This window comes from Dermacentor albipictus, chromosome 9 (genome assembly GCF_038994185.2).
Source record: "Dermacentor albipictus isolate Rhodes 1998 colony chromosome 9, USDA_Dalb.pri_finalv2, whole genome shotgun sequence".
Classification (NCBI taxonomy): Eukaryota; Metazoa; Arthropoda; class Arachnida; order Ixodida; family Ixodidae; genus Dermacentor; species Dermacentor albipictus.
This window is the reverse complement of record NC_091829.1, coordinates 8103979-8119242: the sequence shown is the minus strand read 5'-3', so window position 1 is coordinate 8119242 and position 15264 is coordinate 8103979. Positions and strand designations below refer to the sequence as shown.

The following is a 15264-nucleotide window of genomic DNA, read 5'->3' as shown; positions in this document are numbered from 1 at the left end:
CAGCGGTGAACTTTCCGGCGATGCGCATGTCATTAGCTGTGGCAGCTGCGCTGGCAGCTAATGCATATATAGCGTAGACGGGGTGCCCATGCAAGCATAATTTTCCTACAAAACTTACTATAGAGAACTAGCGCTTGCGTCTACACGAGCTGCAATTATGGCGGTTCAGCCAGAACGTGAATCGATGGTGAGCAGTACCCGGATTTGCCTCAACTTCGTCTATCTGGTTCCACACGCATTTGTAACTTTGCAAATGGATCGCATTCGGTGAAATATTGCGCTACAAGTGCAACAATTCGCACTGATTGCACGTGGGCCCACTGTCTTACTGTCTTATCCTGCCTGTAAAAAATATGAGTGTTTGGAAATTTGAAAAGAATAACGTCCCGAAAACGCTTGAAGCCATGAACACGAAGATTAGACAAGTTCATCTATACTAATCATAATTTTCATGGTAGCTGAACGATTGCAGCGCCACAGCAACTTCTAGCAATCTTTGTAGGAAGCTCTGTCCGTAAGAGAACGCCGTGAAGGCTACGGGCAATGAGGCAACCAAACTATTTTCCCGGCTTGCGTGCGTGCGTGCACGTGCGCAAGCCGAGCTGAATTATGTTGACAGAATTATTGAGGGCCGCGACTATGTCGCGATGCACTGGCGCACAGTGTCGGCTGCGCGCATCGGGTGTCCGCTGGAGACGTAAACACGTCTCCCAGCAGCTCGAAGGCCGATCTCGGTAGCTTTGCGTGCGATTAATCTTGCGTAACGAATATGACCTTTCGTGAGGAAGACACTAACGTTTGATCGATGCGGGACGTGTCGTCGTCCGTCTATTTGTGCCCACTGCTGCGAGACGAATGCCTCTCCCAGCGACCTCTTGTTACGCGTTAGCTAACTCCATCCTATACCTCCGGGTTTCCTAAACCGCGCGTACGTGATACTGCATGATAAGGCACGTTGCGATCTGTTGTATACGAAGAACGGAAACGCCTAGTGAATATTGTTGTATTGTTGACGTAAGAAACCAGGACTACTTCCTCACATAAAAAATAAAAGGCGAGCAATATCATCAGGAAAGCCAGTTATGGTATTTTCTTAGCCGGCTCATAGGCAGCATTTTTTCCTGAGTTTCATCATTTGGCCTATGTAACTGAGTTTCTTAATCCAAATGTATGTGTAAAATGTGTGTGACATTGCATAATACGGCATATTGTGTTCTATTCGGCACAAGGAACGGTGTAGCGTACAAAATACTTTCATGGCTTGCTGGTCAAAAAGCAGAATGATGGCTCCAGTGGCAGAAAAAAAAGAGAATAGATTAATGGAAGATCTGGCTATAACATTGATGTAGCCGGTCATTCGGAGATCTGGATATAATGTTAATATAGCCTGTTATTCGGCAGCCTATTTGACCCAACCCTTGTCACGTAGCGTAATCAACGACAGCATGGGAAGGTGGCCATGTTATCACATTCTCTTATATGAAAGAAAAGTGCGCAGTTGAGCAAAAAATTCTTTCTTTTTCTGAGCAAATTGACCTTCTCCTTTATTTTTCTTCTTCTTTGAGCACGCCAATGCCACATATATAGGCCAAACAAATAAAAGCTGCTGCTGTTCACTAGTAATGCGTCCCTCGTTTTGTAACGCCGCCACCGAATTACATGCTCTGGTAGAGCATTGACAGCTAGGGTCGTCTGTGGGAGAGCGATGGATGAAAGCGTCAGGCCTGGACACCTCGCGACCAATCTGTTTTTCGTGCGAGCGACAGAAAAACGAGCGTCTCTATAATGTACAGAGAGCAAAACTGAACCAACCGTTTTGCGTATTCATCGCGTTCTTATATAATCTTAGAGGCTTCGTTACGAACACTACGGGACAATACTGACACGAAAGCCGGGGTTTCCGCGTGAAGTGCTCTGTGATATGGTAGTCTAAATGCAAAGGAACACTATCATGTGAATACGGGTGAGCGCGATTAGCAATGCTTGATGTCATAGCTACGTAGTGAGTAAAGGCCTAATCTGAAGTGAGTGCATGCACAGGAAAAATTGGCCAATAATCGCTAAATAGATGAGCCACAAAAGAAGAATGCAATTTTGTCAGCAAGTCCGCAACTAAGCACAACATATGCAATTGTTGGCGTCATTTATTGTGCGACTATGCGATTTAAAAGGATAACAAATCTCGACTGGCCATCATCATAGGGTCGGTCGCTTTTTAAGAGAACACTTCCTTTCGAAGGATAACGCGAACAAGGGCTATGCGGTCAGAGCATCGTGATATAACCAACCGCTTCTCCGATTCTCCACCGAATGTTCGTTCATCCAGTAAGTCGCGCCCTGTATATAGCATCGGTCTGCCAGCACAGTCGGCGTCCTCAACTCGGAGCGGACTCTCGGCGCACTTCGCGCAGGCCACAGTCGCGGCCCGACCTTATCGCAGCATGTATGCGCTGGCCCGCGTGCAACTCGGTTATGCCGTCGGCGACGCTGTGCCTTGTTGCGCTTGCCCTCTGGCGTCAGGAGGCGTGTGAAACGACACGCAACACCCGTGTCCGCGTCACCCGCGGTGCCATATCAGTGTCCCCCACTCGTGACGTCTGCGGACGGCGAGCGCGTGTCCTTCTTGAAAACTGACCTGAGCGCCGCTCGTGTTCTTATCGATAGCCGCGGCGAAGCCTTGGAGCGCCTCTGCTCCTTATAGAACTTTACGAGGAAAGAAGAAAGCGCAGAGAGACACGATGCTTTCCTTTCCCACGGCCGAACGGCGCGGACGTACCGCTTTTTCTTAATTTTCTTTTTCTTCAGAACCGATAAGGACGGTTTCCGTTCGCCCCCTCTTTTCCGGATAATTTTATGTCGGGCGCCGTTCGCTTGCCGCCACGTCAGGCTGATGTACGAGGATATTACCTCTACCCCCAACAGCTCCGCGCTGTTGATAAGAGCTGCCGGAATTTCCATAAATGGCAGCATTACAGGCTTCTCTCTCTCATTCTCTCTATAAACGCCCACGCTCTACACCACCTATGCAAGAAGATACTACGCTTCAAAAGATAGAAACCCAACGTGAGGAAAAGGAACTGGCACGTGGGAACGGAGTCAGACGTGCACGACCTTTTTTGTCTCTCTTCTGGGCGTCGTTACACGTGCGCTGGGAGCTACGGTGTGACAGCAGCCATGCGCCTGTGTTTTCAAATCGAAGTTGAGGAGCGTTGCCTGTGCCTTCGCGACGGTGGTCACGCGGTGATGCCCGCACTGACGCTCTTCGACGCCGGCCACTGGCCCAAGAAAACTGCGAGGTATTGCTTGTTCGTTTTTGATTCACCTATATTTGCTCATTTTATGTTTACACGCGTCTGGATGTTGTGCGTGAACACGAAACGCTTAGATGTGTTATCTGGGGCAGTATTATGCAAGGATTTTTTTTTTTCACTTTTCAATCTTCTTGTCCTTCGTCACTGGGTCGCACGAAGCCGCACCTTCGTCAGTGATGACTGCGTTGGGTGTTCAGAAATGATCAGAATCGAAGGGGACAAAAGTCCATGCGTAATATGACCTTGAGCTCATTTCCAGTCTTTATTTTGATAGAGCATTTGCGATAATTTTAGCGGTGGTGGCAGGTCACGACGGAGTGTAGGGGAGTCTCTTGTTGCGATAAACTGAGGAAAAACACGGAAACTTGAAATATAAGCATCATTCTGAGCAGAATAGCGCACCTATATGCGAGAAGCGCCGGTATCCTGCAGGAACTGCGGATGACACAACTGTAATCGCTCATGCGGCAACTGTTTGGCTTTCATTTCGCAATTGATTTAATAATCGCGACCGGGCTGAGCGACCGAAGTTCGAGACCCCACCACAGGACACAGTTTGTTTGTTTCTTTTTCATTTTCAGTGTGCGAGGTTATTATTATTATTATTATTATTATTATTATTATTATTATTATTATTATTATTATTATTATTATTATTATTTATTCGAGGGATTTGCCGCAAGGTACATATGTGCCAAAAGAAAATTAGCAAATTGGATATCAAATACATGCATTTTCTTTTCTTTCATAAGATGCTAATCCGGCACCGCATTTTTTCGACGAAGACAGAGAAAGACGTGACAAGACAGACTTCTTTCTGCGCCCTCGTCGAAAAAAGTGGCGTTGGATTACTTTCTTAAGAAAGGAAAAAGAAATGCATCACCAACTAAGCCCCTCAACGTTTTTCGTGAGAAACGCGTATGCGGCCCGGTTCGGGGCAGGTATTCCAGATCGTCTTGTGCCTAGCCATTCGGTAAAGCAGCGGCTGCCTCGGCCAGCGATTGCCCGGGCCGGGGGTGTGTCGTCATTCGCTCTCAAAATTGGCGCGCGTGGCGGCAGCCACGCGCTGTTGCCGCCGCGTGTTGGTTCGTGAAACACGCGTCGACAGCTGCGCGCCGTCGCCGCGTCGTCGAGCGGGGTCGTCGCGCGGCCGCGGGTCGCCGTGCGGGCCCCCCGGTCGTGTCGCGCTCGCTCGGCCCGCGTCCCGGCGCCGCGCTGCTTGCCGGCTGCGCGCGCAGCGGGGCCCCTCTTTCTCGTCGCGTCTGCAGACCCCGTTTCACGCGTGCGTGGCTGACGGTACGGGAAGGCTACGACGAAATTAAGGGCGCGATAAAGAGACGACCCGCGAGAACGGAGACCAAACGGGATATGTTGCTCAAGAACAATTAAATTATGGGGTTTTACGTGCCAAAACCACTTTCTGATTACGAGGCACGCCGTAGTGGAGGACTTCCGAAATTTCGACCACCTGGGGTTCTTTGCCGCGCACCTAAATCAGATTACACGGGTGTTTTCGCATTTCGCCCCCATCGAAATGCGGCCGCCGTGGCCGCGATTCGATCCCGCGACCTCGTTCTCAGCAGCCCGACACCATAGCCACTCAGCAACCACGGCGGGTCTCAAGAACAATTATGTTGTGTGAACATTTGCGTTGTGTGGACACTCGCATTGTGTGAGCATCTATATTTTTGTACGTTATAGCTTTGCGTACGCGGATGTCCCCGTGCTTCTATGTACAGGGTGTCCCAGCTAACTTTAGCCAGAGTTTTAAAATATGCCAATGCAACGCAGCTGCACAGAACAAAGGTAATGTTGTTTGCCGTCGCTTGGAAATACTGAATTTACTTTTTCATTCCGCTTAATTATATGATTACTCTTAATTAATTAATCAACTTCTCAAATATAATGAAATTAAAAGTGTGAATAAGTAAATTGTAGAGCGGCGTTGAAAAACTCCCCGTACAGCTTTCTGTTGCTCAGTACGCGCTGCGTAAAAGTTTTTTCCGAACATGAAAGAAGTCCGCGAATGCACGCAATGTGCCTCGAGCGGCCAGTCGCGCAGCAGTTTTGGCGTGCATTTGCGGGCTTTCTTCAGGCTCGGGAAAACACTCTCATGTAGCACGTATTGAATAACAGAAACCTGTATCGGGAGTTTTTCAATGCCGCTCTACAATTTTCTCATTGACTCTTCTAATCTAATTATAATATTTGAGAAGTTGATTTTTATTATTGAAGGCTAATTATCCTATTAGACTGAATAGAAAGGATAATCTGAGTATCTATAAGCGACGCCAATCATCATTACCTTGGTTCTGTCCGGCTACGTGGCAGTCAAATATTTTAAAACTCTGGCTAATGTTAGCTGGACACCCTGTATAAGAGGAGTAGCCGGTGCCATGTTCAGGCTCCAAGCTTTCCTTAAATACAGGTAATAAAAACAACATCAGTGAAGAAGCACACAGGACAGAGTTGGGCGAGTTGGTAATTATTCACTGTTAAACTGCAGCGCGCACAAACTGTTAACTTTCCTGTGTCCTTCGTCTTTTGTGGGCTCGGCAGTTTAACACTGGCGTTTACTGATCACACTTTGCAGCTTTGTATATTTCGTTGCTCAAACAACGGGCAATCATCATAGGAGACACAAAATTTTTAAACAATATAGTTGCGCATTGGGTGGCTTATTCAGATTGCAAGAAGCGTGATCGATAAACGTCAGTTGAAGCCCAAGCAACGTTTAGCGTGCTGAACAATGTTCAGAGTAACGTTTAATATATATTCGTGATAATTGAGCACATTAGGACGAGAGTTCGTTCGTTAGACCGATGCATTCAGACTTGTTCCGATGGCAGTCAAGGTCGAGTGCTTATTTTTCTCTCTCTTTTCGTAGCTTTGGCTACATATATCTATTTTTATCGTTCAACGTTTTTGGTACTTGTGTCACAGAATTCAAATCGACTATGTCTAAACTGAGAAGAAGAAAAAGACTGTCATTGTTTGTGCAATGTCTCCACCATTCATTGAAATTTCTTTCTGTACTTGTCACCTAATTCAAATGAATTACCAGTAAGCTCAGAAAAAGGTTTGCCATAGCGTGTGTAGTAGGCGTCGGCATATAATAGAGGATTCTTTTTCTTATGTTTTGCCATTCACGATTGGTACTAAATAGACTCGATAAGATGATAAATGTTGTGCTTTGATTGTAATGCAGAATAAAAACATCATCAACGCCACCGCACTTGAAACGTTCGAGTGTCTCGAAGTTTTGGGGTTATCGAGAGAGGGCACTTTATCGATATTGCCTTTATTAGACGAAAATCTCGACCACTCCTCTTCCATCTCTGCTCTTTCGAGGAATCGCATGCCTACGTGCCTAGCCAAATGCACTTGACACGCCACAGCTTGTACTCGCAGCAGATGACGCACGCCCTCGCGAAAGACCTTTGCCGCGCGAACTCTTTCTCCCTTTCCTACACGGCCGACCGAGGCGAGAAGATTCATGTGGCGGGCAGGGGCACACGCGAGAGCATCTCCGCGTCCTGACGCCATTGGTCTCTTACGTCGTCTTTAGCGCTGCCCTCGTTTTATTTCGTCATCTCCGCCGCATCCGTCTCTCTTTGTCTCCGTTCGGAGACCCCTCTCTCCATTCCTCGGTGGCTTGAGAAAGCGTCGACCCTCGCAGCCTGCCTTCCTGCATCTCGCAATCCGTCCTCCATCGTTCCCTCCGAAGGAGCGAGTACGTGCGCCGTTGCCGCACGTTCACCCGACCACTGCAGGAAAACCGAGACGAACCACTCTTGTTCCTGTTGCAGCGTGGCGACGTCTTTCTTCCAGTGTCCTGTTTTGCGCCTGTGTTCTGTTTCGTGGCAAGCGTTCGAATGAAAGCGCGCGCAAACACACGCAAACACACACGCACACACACGCACACACACACTTTTACTGTCTCGCTAGCTCGCTTTCTCTCTCACTCACGCGCGCGCAACGTATGTGCATCGTCTTGCGAGCCGGTCGGCAGCGAGTCTGTGGCAATCTGACACGACGCTGGTGACGTGTTGCCCGCGGCGTGGGCGTCGGCGAAGACCACCGAGAAAAATATCCCCAGACAAACATTCCATAGAGTCCCCTTTCTTTGTCTTCCTCCACAAGTGTCCGCAATGTAGTCTTATCGGGAACCGCCGCCACATCCTGTGACACCGCGCCGCACTGTCTACGTCTTGGTCCCGAAGCCTAATTATCCTTCCTTTGCTCGGCACCAAAACTGCTCTTCCTCGTACGAGCGCCTTCGTTCGCTTTCTCTATGTTCGTGTTCTCGTTTTTGTTTATTAGCTTGTGTCTGCAGCGGTTAGGACGAGACTCCAGTCTCTCACTGTGTCTTTTTCTTTCTTTCCTTTTTTTTTGCAACCGACCGTCGTGTTAGAAAGATGAAGCGCTCCCACACATGGTCGTTTCAGTGCTGCTCATATTTTTATTTTATCTCGCCCACGATGTTCGCTTTTCAATAACTCCTTTTGTTGCTAGCTTCTCTGTCTCGCCCGGTTCAACTATCGCAACCAAAAATGTGGTGTGAAACAGTGCGTACGGGCGACATTTTGACAGTTAGTTCGAGTCTAGACAGAAAAAGAAACGAAAAGTTAAAGAAAAAAAATCTGGTAGCTGAGTACAACATCGCTAGAATAGCAGCTTGGCCTTGTTGGTTTTCCATCCTGCTAGTAACAGCGCAAAATGTAGACAAGAGACGAGACAAGAAGACACCACAAGCGTTGAAAGTCAGCGCTTGTGGTGTCTTCTTGTCTCGTCTCTTGTCTACATATTGCGCTGTTACTAGCAGGATGAGTACAACACATAACCGAATACTGAAAGATATCACGGAGTAGCGAGTTCCCATATTGTTATATCTGCTGCTTCCTGGTTTTCACGCTTGTACTGCTCACTTTCTTTTCATACTTCGTCTCACTAATTCCGTGCAATACAGAAAAGGCTAGAGCCCGTGACAACCAATCAGTAGCGAGAGCATAATAGGCTGGCTGTAATATCAGTAACAAGAGCATAATAGGCTTCCATTCAGCAGGCATCTCGCGGAAAGCGATCAGAGAGTGACATTGGAGCGGGCCCCTCTGGCTGTCTATTCTAATTCGCTGACGCGACCCATAGCTTTCGCTGTACTGCACGGAATTTATTAATGGAGTAGAGAAGTTAAGTAGTATATGTGGAACTTTCTTTGCACACATACCGTACACAATGACGCCGTTCTGCGGAAGACCTTAGCGACTCCGAATGTTTTAAACATCCTCGAATTTCGCTTAGATGCGGCGTGCGTAGACCTCGGAAGCACGCTTGCTTTTGGCAAGCCTGAGACTGGCTTAGGCTCTCAAACTTGCTTTCACTTTGCGCGCAGTTTCCTAACTCACAGCGATATGTTATCCGCGCAGCCGATCTTTGTTGACTCGTCTGCTCAAAAAAAAAATACAAAATTGATCCATTGTGTGACCTTTACATGCCACGAAGCCTCGATAGACATGACCAAACATGCCTACACCGCATAAGATTCAACGTGGCCTACAGGAACTATTTTAAGTGCAAGATTAAACTGAGGGACTCGTCAGTGTGCTTTAAATGTGACGTTCCTGCAGACATGCAACATGTTTTGTGCGACTGCTGCCGCTACGCGTCAGAGAGGTGGTCTGTCTGTCTGTCTGTCTGTCTGTCTGTCTGTCTGTCTGTCTGTCTGTCTGTCTGTCTGTCTGTCTGTCTGTCTGTCTGTCTGTCTGTCTGTCTGTCTGTCTGTCTGTCTGTCTGTCTGTCTGTCTGTCTGTCTGTCTGTCTGTCTGTCTGTCTGTCTGTCTGTCTGTCTGTCTGTCTGTCTGTCTGTCTGTCTGTCTGTCTGTCTGTCTGTCTGTCTGTCTGTCTGTCTGTCTGTCTGTCTGTCTGTCTGTCTGTCTGTCTGTCTGTCTGTCTGTCTGTCTGTCTGTCTGTCTGTCTGTCTGTCTGTCTGTCTGTCTGTCTGTCTGTCTGTCTGTCTGTCTGTCTGTCTGTCTGTCTGTCTGTCTGTCTGTCTGTCTGTCTGTCTGTCTGTCTGTCTGTCTGTCTGTCTGTCTGTCTGTCTGTCTGTCTGTCTGTCTGTCTGTCTGTCTGTCTGTCTGTCTGTCTGTCTGTCTGTCTGTCTGTCTGTCTGTCTGTCTGTCTGTCTGTCTGTCTGTCTGTCTGTCTGTCTGTCTGTCTGTCTGTCTGTCTGTCTGTCTGTCTGTCTGTCTGTCTGTCTGTCTGTCTGTCTGTCTGTCTGTCTGTCTGTCTGTCTGTCTGTCTGTCTGTCTGTCTGTCTGTCTGTCTGTCTGTCTGTCTGTCTGTCTGTCTGTCTGTCTGTCTGTCTGTCTGTCTGTCTGTCTGTCTGTCTGTCTGTCTGTCTGTCTGTCTGTCTGTCTGTCTGTCTGTCTGTCTGTCTGTCTGTCTGTCTGTCTGTCTGTCTGTCTGTCTGTCTGTCTGTCTGTCTGTCTGTCTGTCTGTCTGTCTGTCTGTCTGTCTGTCTGTCTGTCTGTCTGTCTGTCTGTCTGTCTGTCTGTCTGTCTGTCTGTCTGTCTGTCTGTCTGTCTGTCTGTCTGTCTGTCTGTGCGTGCGTGCGTGCGTGCGTGCGTGCGTGCGTGCGTGCGTGCGTGCGTGCGTGCGTGCGTGCGTGCGTGCGTGCGTGCGTGCGTGCGTGCGTGCGTGCGTGCGTGCGTGCGTGCGTGCGTGCGTGCGTGCGTGCGTGCGTGCGTGCGTGCGTGCGTGCGTGCGTGCGTGCGTGCGTGCGTGCGTGCGTGCGTGCGTGCACTAGAACCAAGTTAGAGCCAAGTTAGAGGAATGAGACCGCAAGAGATCCAGCATCTCTAGCAGAAAACACACATCAGACTTGTTCCTGTCGGTGTTGGCACGCTCAGTCGGCGCGTGGGTATTACATATATCGCTACTAGCTACACGCGCTCGGCACACACTGACATGGCGTTTACATTGATGGCTGCTTGCTTATTTTGTGAGCTCTCGTTTTATAAAAGGCTAGGGCTCTCTGCACTCCACGCAGAGACTCTTTAATGCGCATGACCGGAAGGAACCGGTTTGGCGCCTCCGAATACAAGTTCCAGTGACAGCGCTTGTCACGTGGCGAACAATGTGATCGAACGCGCGTTGACGCGCGTGTAGTGCATGCGTCAATGCCGTCTGTGGGACGTCAGACAACGCTGCCTGAACTTCGCCGTTACCATTGCGATGTCACGACGTCGGTGACGTTGCGCGTTGTGCATCATGAACACCGTGAAAATGGGGATACTGCGCACGGCCAAGATTCCATCACAGCTGACCTTTCTCAAGTGTTTGTTAGGGCCGTTGATATATCTCTCCCCCCGATTGAGTCGTTAATTGCCTCCAGAAGAGAACGAAAGCGAGGATCTTGGTCTATGCTATGCGAATATTGAAGACGGTCCTAGACAGGCCGACACGTAGAGCGGCTCCGTGCGCGGGCATACACGGAGGATTTAGTGTTTCCGCAGCGTCACTGCATTGTTCAGGATGAGAAGTGTTTCGTACACTTCACTGAAGTTTCGTAGAAACACCAATTCGATTCAGTGACAGGCGGCATTTTGCCGTACTTGATAATCACCGTTCGCTTATTGAAGGATGCCTGAACAGCTCGTTTATGCGGGTAGGTCTTCGTAAAGTGGAGATGTCCTCTACTTTCTTCCTAACGAGACATGCTCACGCATCATTTAATTCTGCCGTACGGTCTAACCCCGCAGACATTCAAAGGTGTCGCTTTGAAAGGCAAGATCCGCCTGTGGTCAACACCATCCTCCTTTAGCATCCTCTAAATTTAAAAGTCCAGACAGACGAATTATCTTGCCTGAGTTCCTGCTTATTTCTTCGTCTCTCGGGGCGCATATCTACCCACTTTATCCCGAAAGGAATAGCACAGTGACTGCTCCTCGTTGGTTTTCCAGCACTCCGAGAATGGCAGCGTAATGAGACATTGCCTCATATGACGTCAGCAGATCGTATAAGCTAAACGTAACGCGTGTTTCTGCGAACGGCCATCGAGTGGCGGAATACCCGCCACTGCGAAGTTCACGTCGCGTAGACTTTGCCGCGCGTCGTCCTGTAAGTGTCAACATTTGTCCCAGCCCACGCTGCCACAATGTCACGATGTGGTAGTATCGAAAGCTTGGTGAGTTGGTTCGTTCTAGAAGATGGGACCTGAAGAGAGAAAATGCTGTCTCGTCTTACCTTTCTTCACGCCCCTTCCCCCTTTCGCTTTGTCACGTTGTGGGCTGAGGCTGAAGCTGATGCATAGTATAAAGAAGTTGAGCATTTCAAGGGGCACTACTGTTATAGCGCGCATTGCGTCCAATTGTTTTTTAAAGTTAACTTGGAAGTGATTACGTAAAACATTCATCCCGGGTATAAAGACCGGTGCATACATAACTGTAGGGACGCTGTTTAAGTATATTCCCGCTCTGAGCTTTGCTGAAAATTTGCCTAATTTGATCTAGGCCACTGTGAAATCACAGACAATGAGAAGCGCCCGGGAAGGGCGTTTTGAACACCGCGAGTTGATAGGAAAACCGAGAGGTCATAGCATAGGCATGCGAATTACCACACGACCTCGCACTTTACGATGAGGAGACGCGGTTAATTTATTGAATATACTGCCTTCCGCATCTAACCGTGGTATTTAAACGAAAAATTGTGTTTTCATTTCATTTCATTTCATTTATTGAAGCCTTAAAGGCCCGGAGGCATTACATAAGGCGGGGCAAACAAAGTGTGAGCAACTCTTTATCACGCTAAGGAGGCAAAAGAGGAAGAAAAGATAGACGAAGATTCGAAAAGGGAGCAACGCTCAGGAGGGAACCAAGCAAGCAGTACTATCATCAAAATCACTGTAAACAAACCATAAAATACAACAAAATACATACTACATAAATACTATTAAAGACATATGCGTGAGAATGAATCACTATCAATTAATTACTCAAAAGGGGTCAAGTAGCAAATGCATTTGAGACAAACCATTCTAGGTGTAGTGGATTGTTAGTTTCTCACTGTTCAGTTGTGAACGCCCCAATAGGTAGTAATAACCGAATTGAAAAGCGATTACGTGCCTGAGCTGTTTTCGGATCTCGCGGGACCTGTGTCTGAGCTCTTGAGCCTTTGTGGCAGTGCTAAACCCAACGATGAGGCGCGCTGTGTCGCAAGGTCTATAGCAGTGCGGGGCCCCGAGTTCCGTAAGTCCAGTGCACCGTTCGCTTGCTCGCACTGGCCTCATAATTTGCGGCAAAGGCTGCACTTCATCTCAAAGAAGCAGCTTTTAAAATGCAGACAAACCTTTCTACAAACTCGAGGCAACATTTTAACATCACACCGCACATTTCGCTGAGTCACCTGCTTAAACCGTCCGCTCAATGTTATCCGCAGCGATAGGCCCTCTCCTCTGATGAATGCCAAGCAATGCATTCGGTTACGCGCTTGCGGTCTTCATTGGTACTGGCTTGCACTCTGGCGTCCGCATATCTGAAGTGCTTTAATGTGGGAAAGAATGAAAGGCAGAGGGAGAGGGCATAGTCACTCTGTCGTATTTGCGAGGCATTTGTAGAACGGCACACACACAACTCACACGAAGGACTGACTGGCTGATGCTGGCGAACGTCGCCTCTCATTGCTTTGGATTCGATCAGCGAGGAAGTGGGGTCGATATATCCCGTGTCCAATTGGCGAAAGTAGTCCGGGGATTCCCCTTTCCTCTCCTTTCCTATTTCCGACCTCTTTTCGTGTCGTCGCCCCGCAACTTCTGCTCGTACGCTTCATTTCATTCCTTGCTGCTTGCTCTCTCTTGTCTTTTGTATTGCGCGCATTTGCGATGTTTCAGTCGCTACCTTCTCGCCAATTCTCGTGAGAGATCGTGTACGTACGCATGGACGCATACAAACCGATAAACATGCACATAAACGCATACACATTGCCTCTTTCCCTTTCTTACTCCTCCACGTCATCGCCCTCTCCATGCCCGAATGCTCTCCATGCTGCCCGAATTCCGCCTAAACTCCAGGCGTGCTCAATGTGACACTCTTCTCCCTAATTTCCTCCCGATTTCAGACCCAATCGATTCTGAATGGAAGAAGCGCGTCGGATCCGGTGCTCGGCTTATGTTTTGTTTCTTTTCATTTGTTTCTCAGTGCTTGCCGCTTGCACTGTTGACTGTCAAAGTCTGGGCAGGCTAGACGGACAGCCTCCCTTTCCCCTCTCTCGCCACTTTATCGCAGTGAGTGCCTGCGTGCGTGTTTTCTATTGACGCATTCTCGCTTTACAAAAGTCCGACGCCCGTACAGCGCCTCCTGAAGCGGGATCCACGCTTCAAAGTTCTCGAAAAAAAAATTCGCAGTTCCGTCCGAAAGGCGAAGAACCGATTGCGATAGCAAATTAGTAGATAGCTGTACGAAGTAAGAATAGTAGTTTTATCGGCCGTATCAACTTGTAAACATTCGCTTACTAATTAAATCAGCAATGATAGAATGTGTAGGCGTGACTCAACGAGGACGTAGAAAGAAACAGACACGCATAGACAGCGATGTCTTTGTGTGTCTGCTTCTTTCTACGTCCTTGTTCAGTCGCGCTTACACATTCTATCATGAATTCAAACTAACTAGCCCGTCAATGTGTTTTCACTAAATTAACCAGCAGGGTGCCACGCGAGCGCAGGTAAACATGAACACATCTCGCTCGATGAGAGTGGAAACTATCTGTGAAGACGCTGGAGTTAGGAATCGCGGCAGCAGCCGCGAGCCAATTGACCTCCGTGCATCTGTCGCTTCAACGCGAACGGAAAGTCGAAAGCACAACGCATACGAAGCTACCGGCACTACGCGCACTCTGCAAACATCACAGATCGCTTTGAAGATGAGTCCCGTGCGGGCGCACACTTTGGCCACGTCGCATATCGCTTTCAAGACACACGAGCGCCGGCAACGCGTCCGCCAAAGGCGGGTACTACGGCGTCCGCGATTCGCGGACGCCGTAGTACACACGTAGTACACGTAGTACACGTAGTACGGACGCTGGCGTCTACTACGGCCAACGCCGTAGTAGACGCCGCGGTTACCTCCACTCTGTACGGAGCGGCGGTCGAGGAGGACATCGAGGCACCCTGGCAGCCGCCCGAGAAGAACGCCCCTCATGCCTCGCGCGCCACAGGAGAGGGCACGCATCCGGAAGGCGTTCGCCGCACGCGCACGCGATATTGAACCGCGTTCACCGGCTCACCTTCGCACGCTTTCACTTATACGGAACCTCGCGGCAACGGCAGAAATCCACCTGGAGTGTCCATATAATTGCTGTCGCAATGGAAAAAAATATGTGCCAAGCAAACAGAACAAATCAATTGAGCAGTTCGCTTTCATTCCACCCGTTTTCCCGCTTGCTTTTCAAGCGTGTCCATGCGCATGCTTGTCGCGGATTTGCGCCTGGAATTGAGAGCAAAAGCAAGGAAATCGACTGAGCACGCGGAGATTCATTTCTCTCTGTGTGAGGCTCTTCGAGAGAGCAAAAAGAAAACACGGAAACGTTTAATTCCGCAGAATCGCACTTCGTCTTACTTCTCACGCCGCGCTGAAAATGATGAAACCTCGCTGAATCTATTCGTGCCTAGCACCCTTCTTGCCTTCCCTCTAACTTTTTTTCTGAGAGTAGCGCCTTTTGACACACACACACAGAGACACACGCACACGCGCACACGCGCGCGCGCACACACACACACACATAAACACACACACACACACACACACACACACACACAAATACGCGCATACGCGTGCGTGCGCGCGCACGCACGCACACACACGCACACACACACGCACGCGCGCACGCACGCACGCACGCACACACACACACACACACACATACTCACTCACTCACTCACTCACTCACTCACTCACTCACT

The 15264-nt window shown here is 49.0% G+C and overlaps 1 protein-coding gene across 10 annotated transcripts in view; it reads left to right on the top strand.

The window, feature by feature from the left end:
* The window catches only part of dnc (phosphodiesterase dunce), a 696777-nt gene that overhangs the window by 643202 nt on the left and 38311 nt on the right, over nucleotides 1–15264 (top strand). The window contains exon 1 of one of the 10 annotated variants that reach the window (XM_070524789.1): nucleotides 3100–3296. The exons of the other annotated variants lie outside the window; for them this stretch is intronic. Coding sequence (XP_070380890.1) covers nucleotides 3175–3296 — 122 coding nt within the window. The 5' untranslated portion in view covers nucleotides 3100–3174. Of the gene's footprint in view, nucleotides 1–3099; nucleotides 3297–15264 lie in introns of those variants that run through there. 10 annotated transcript variants of the gene reach the window in all.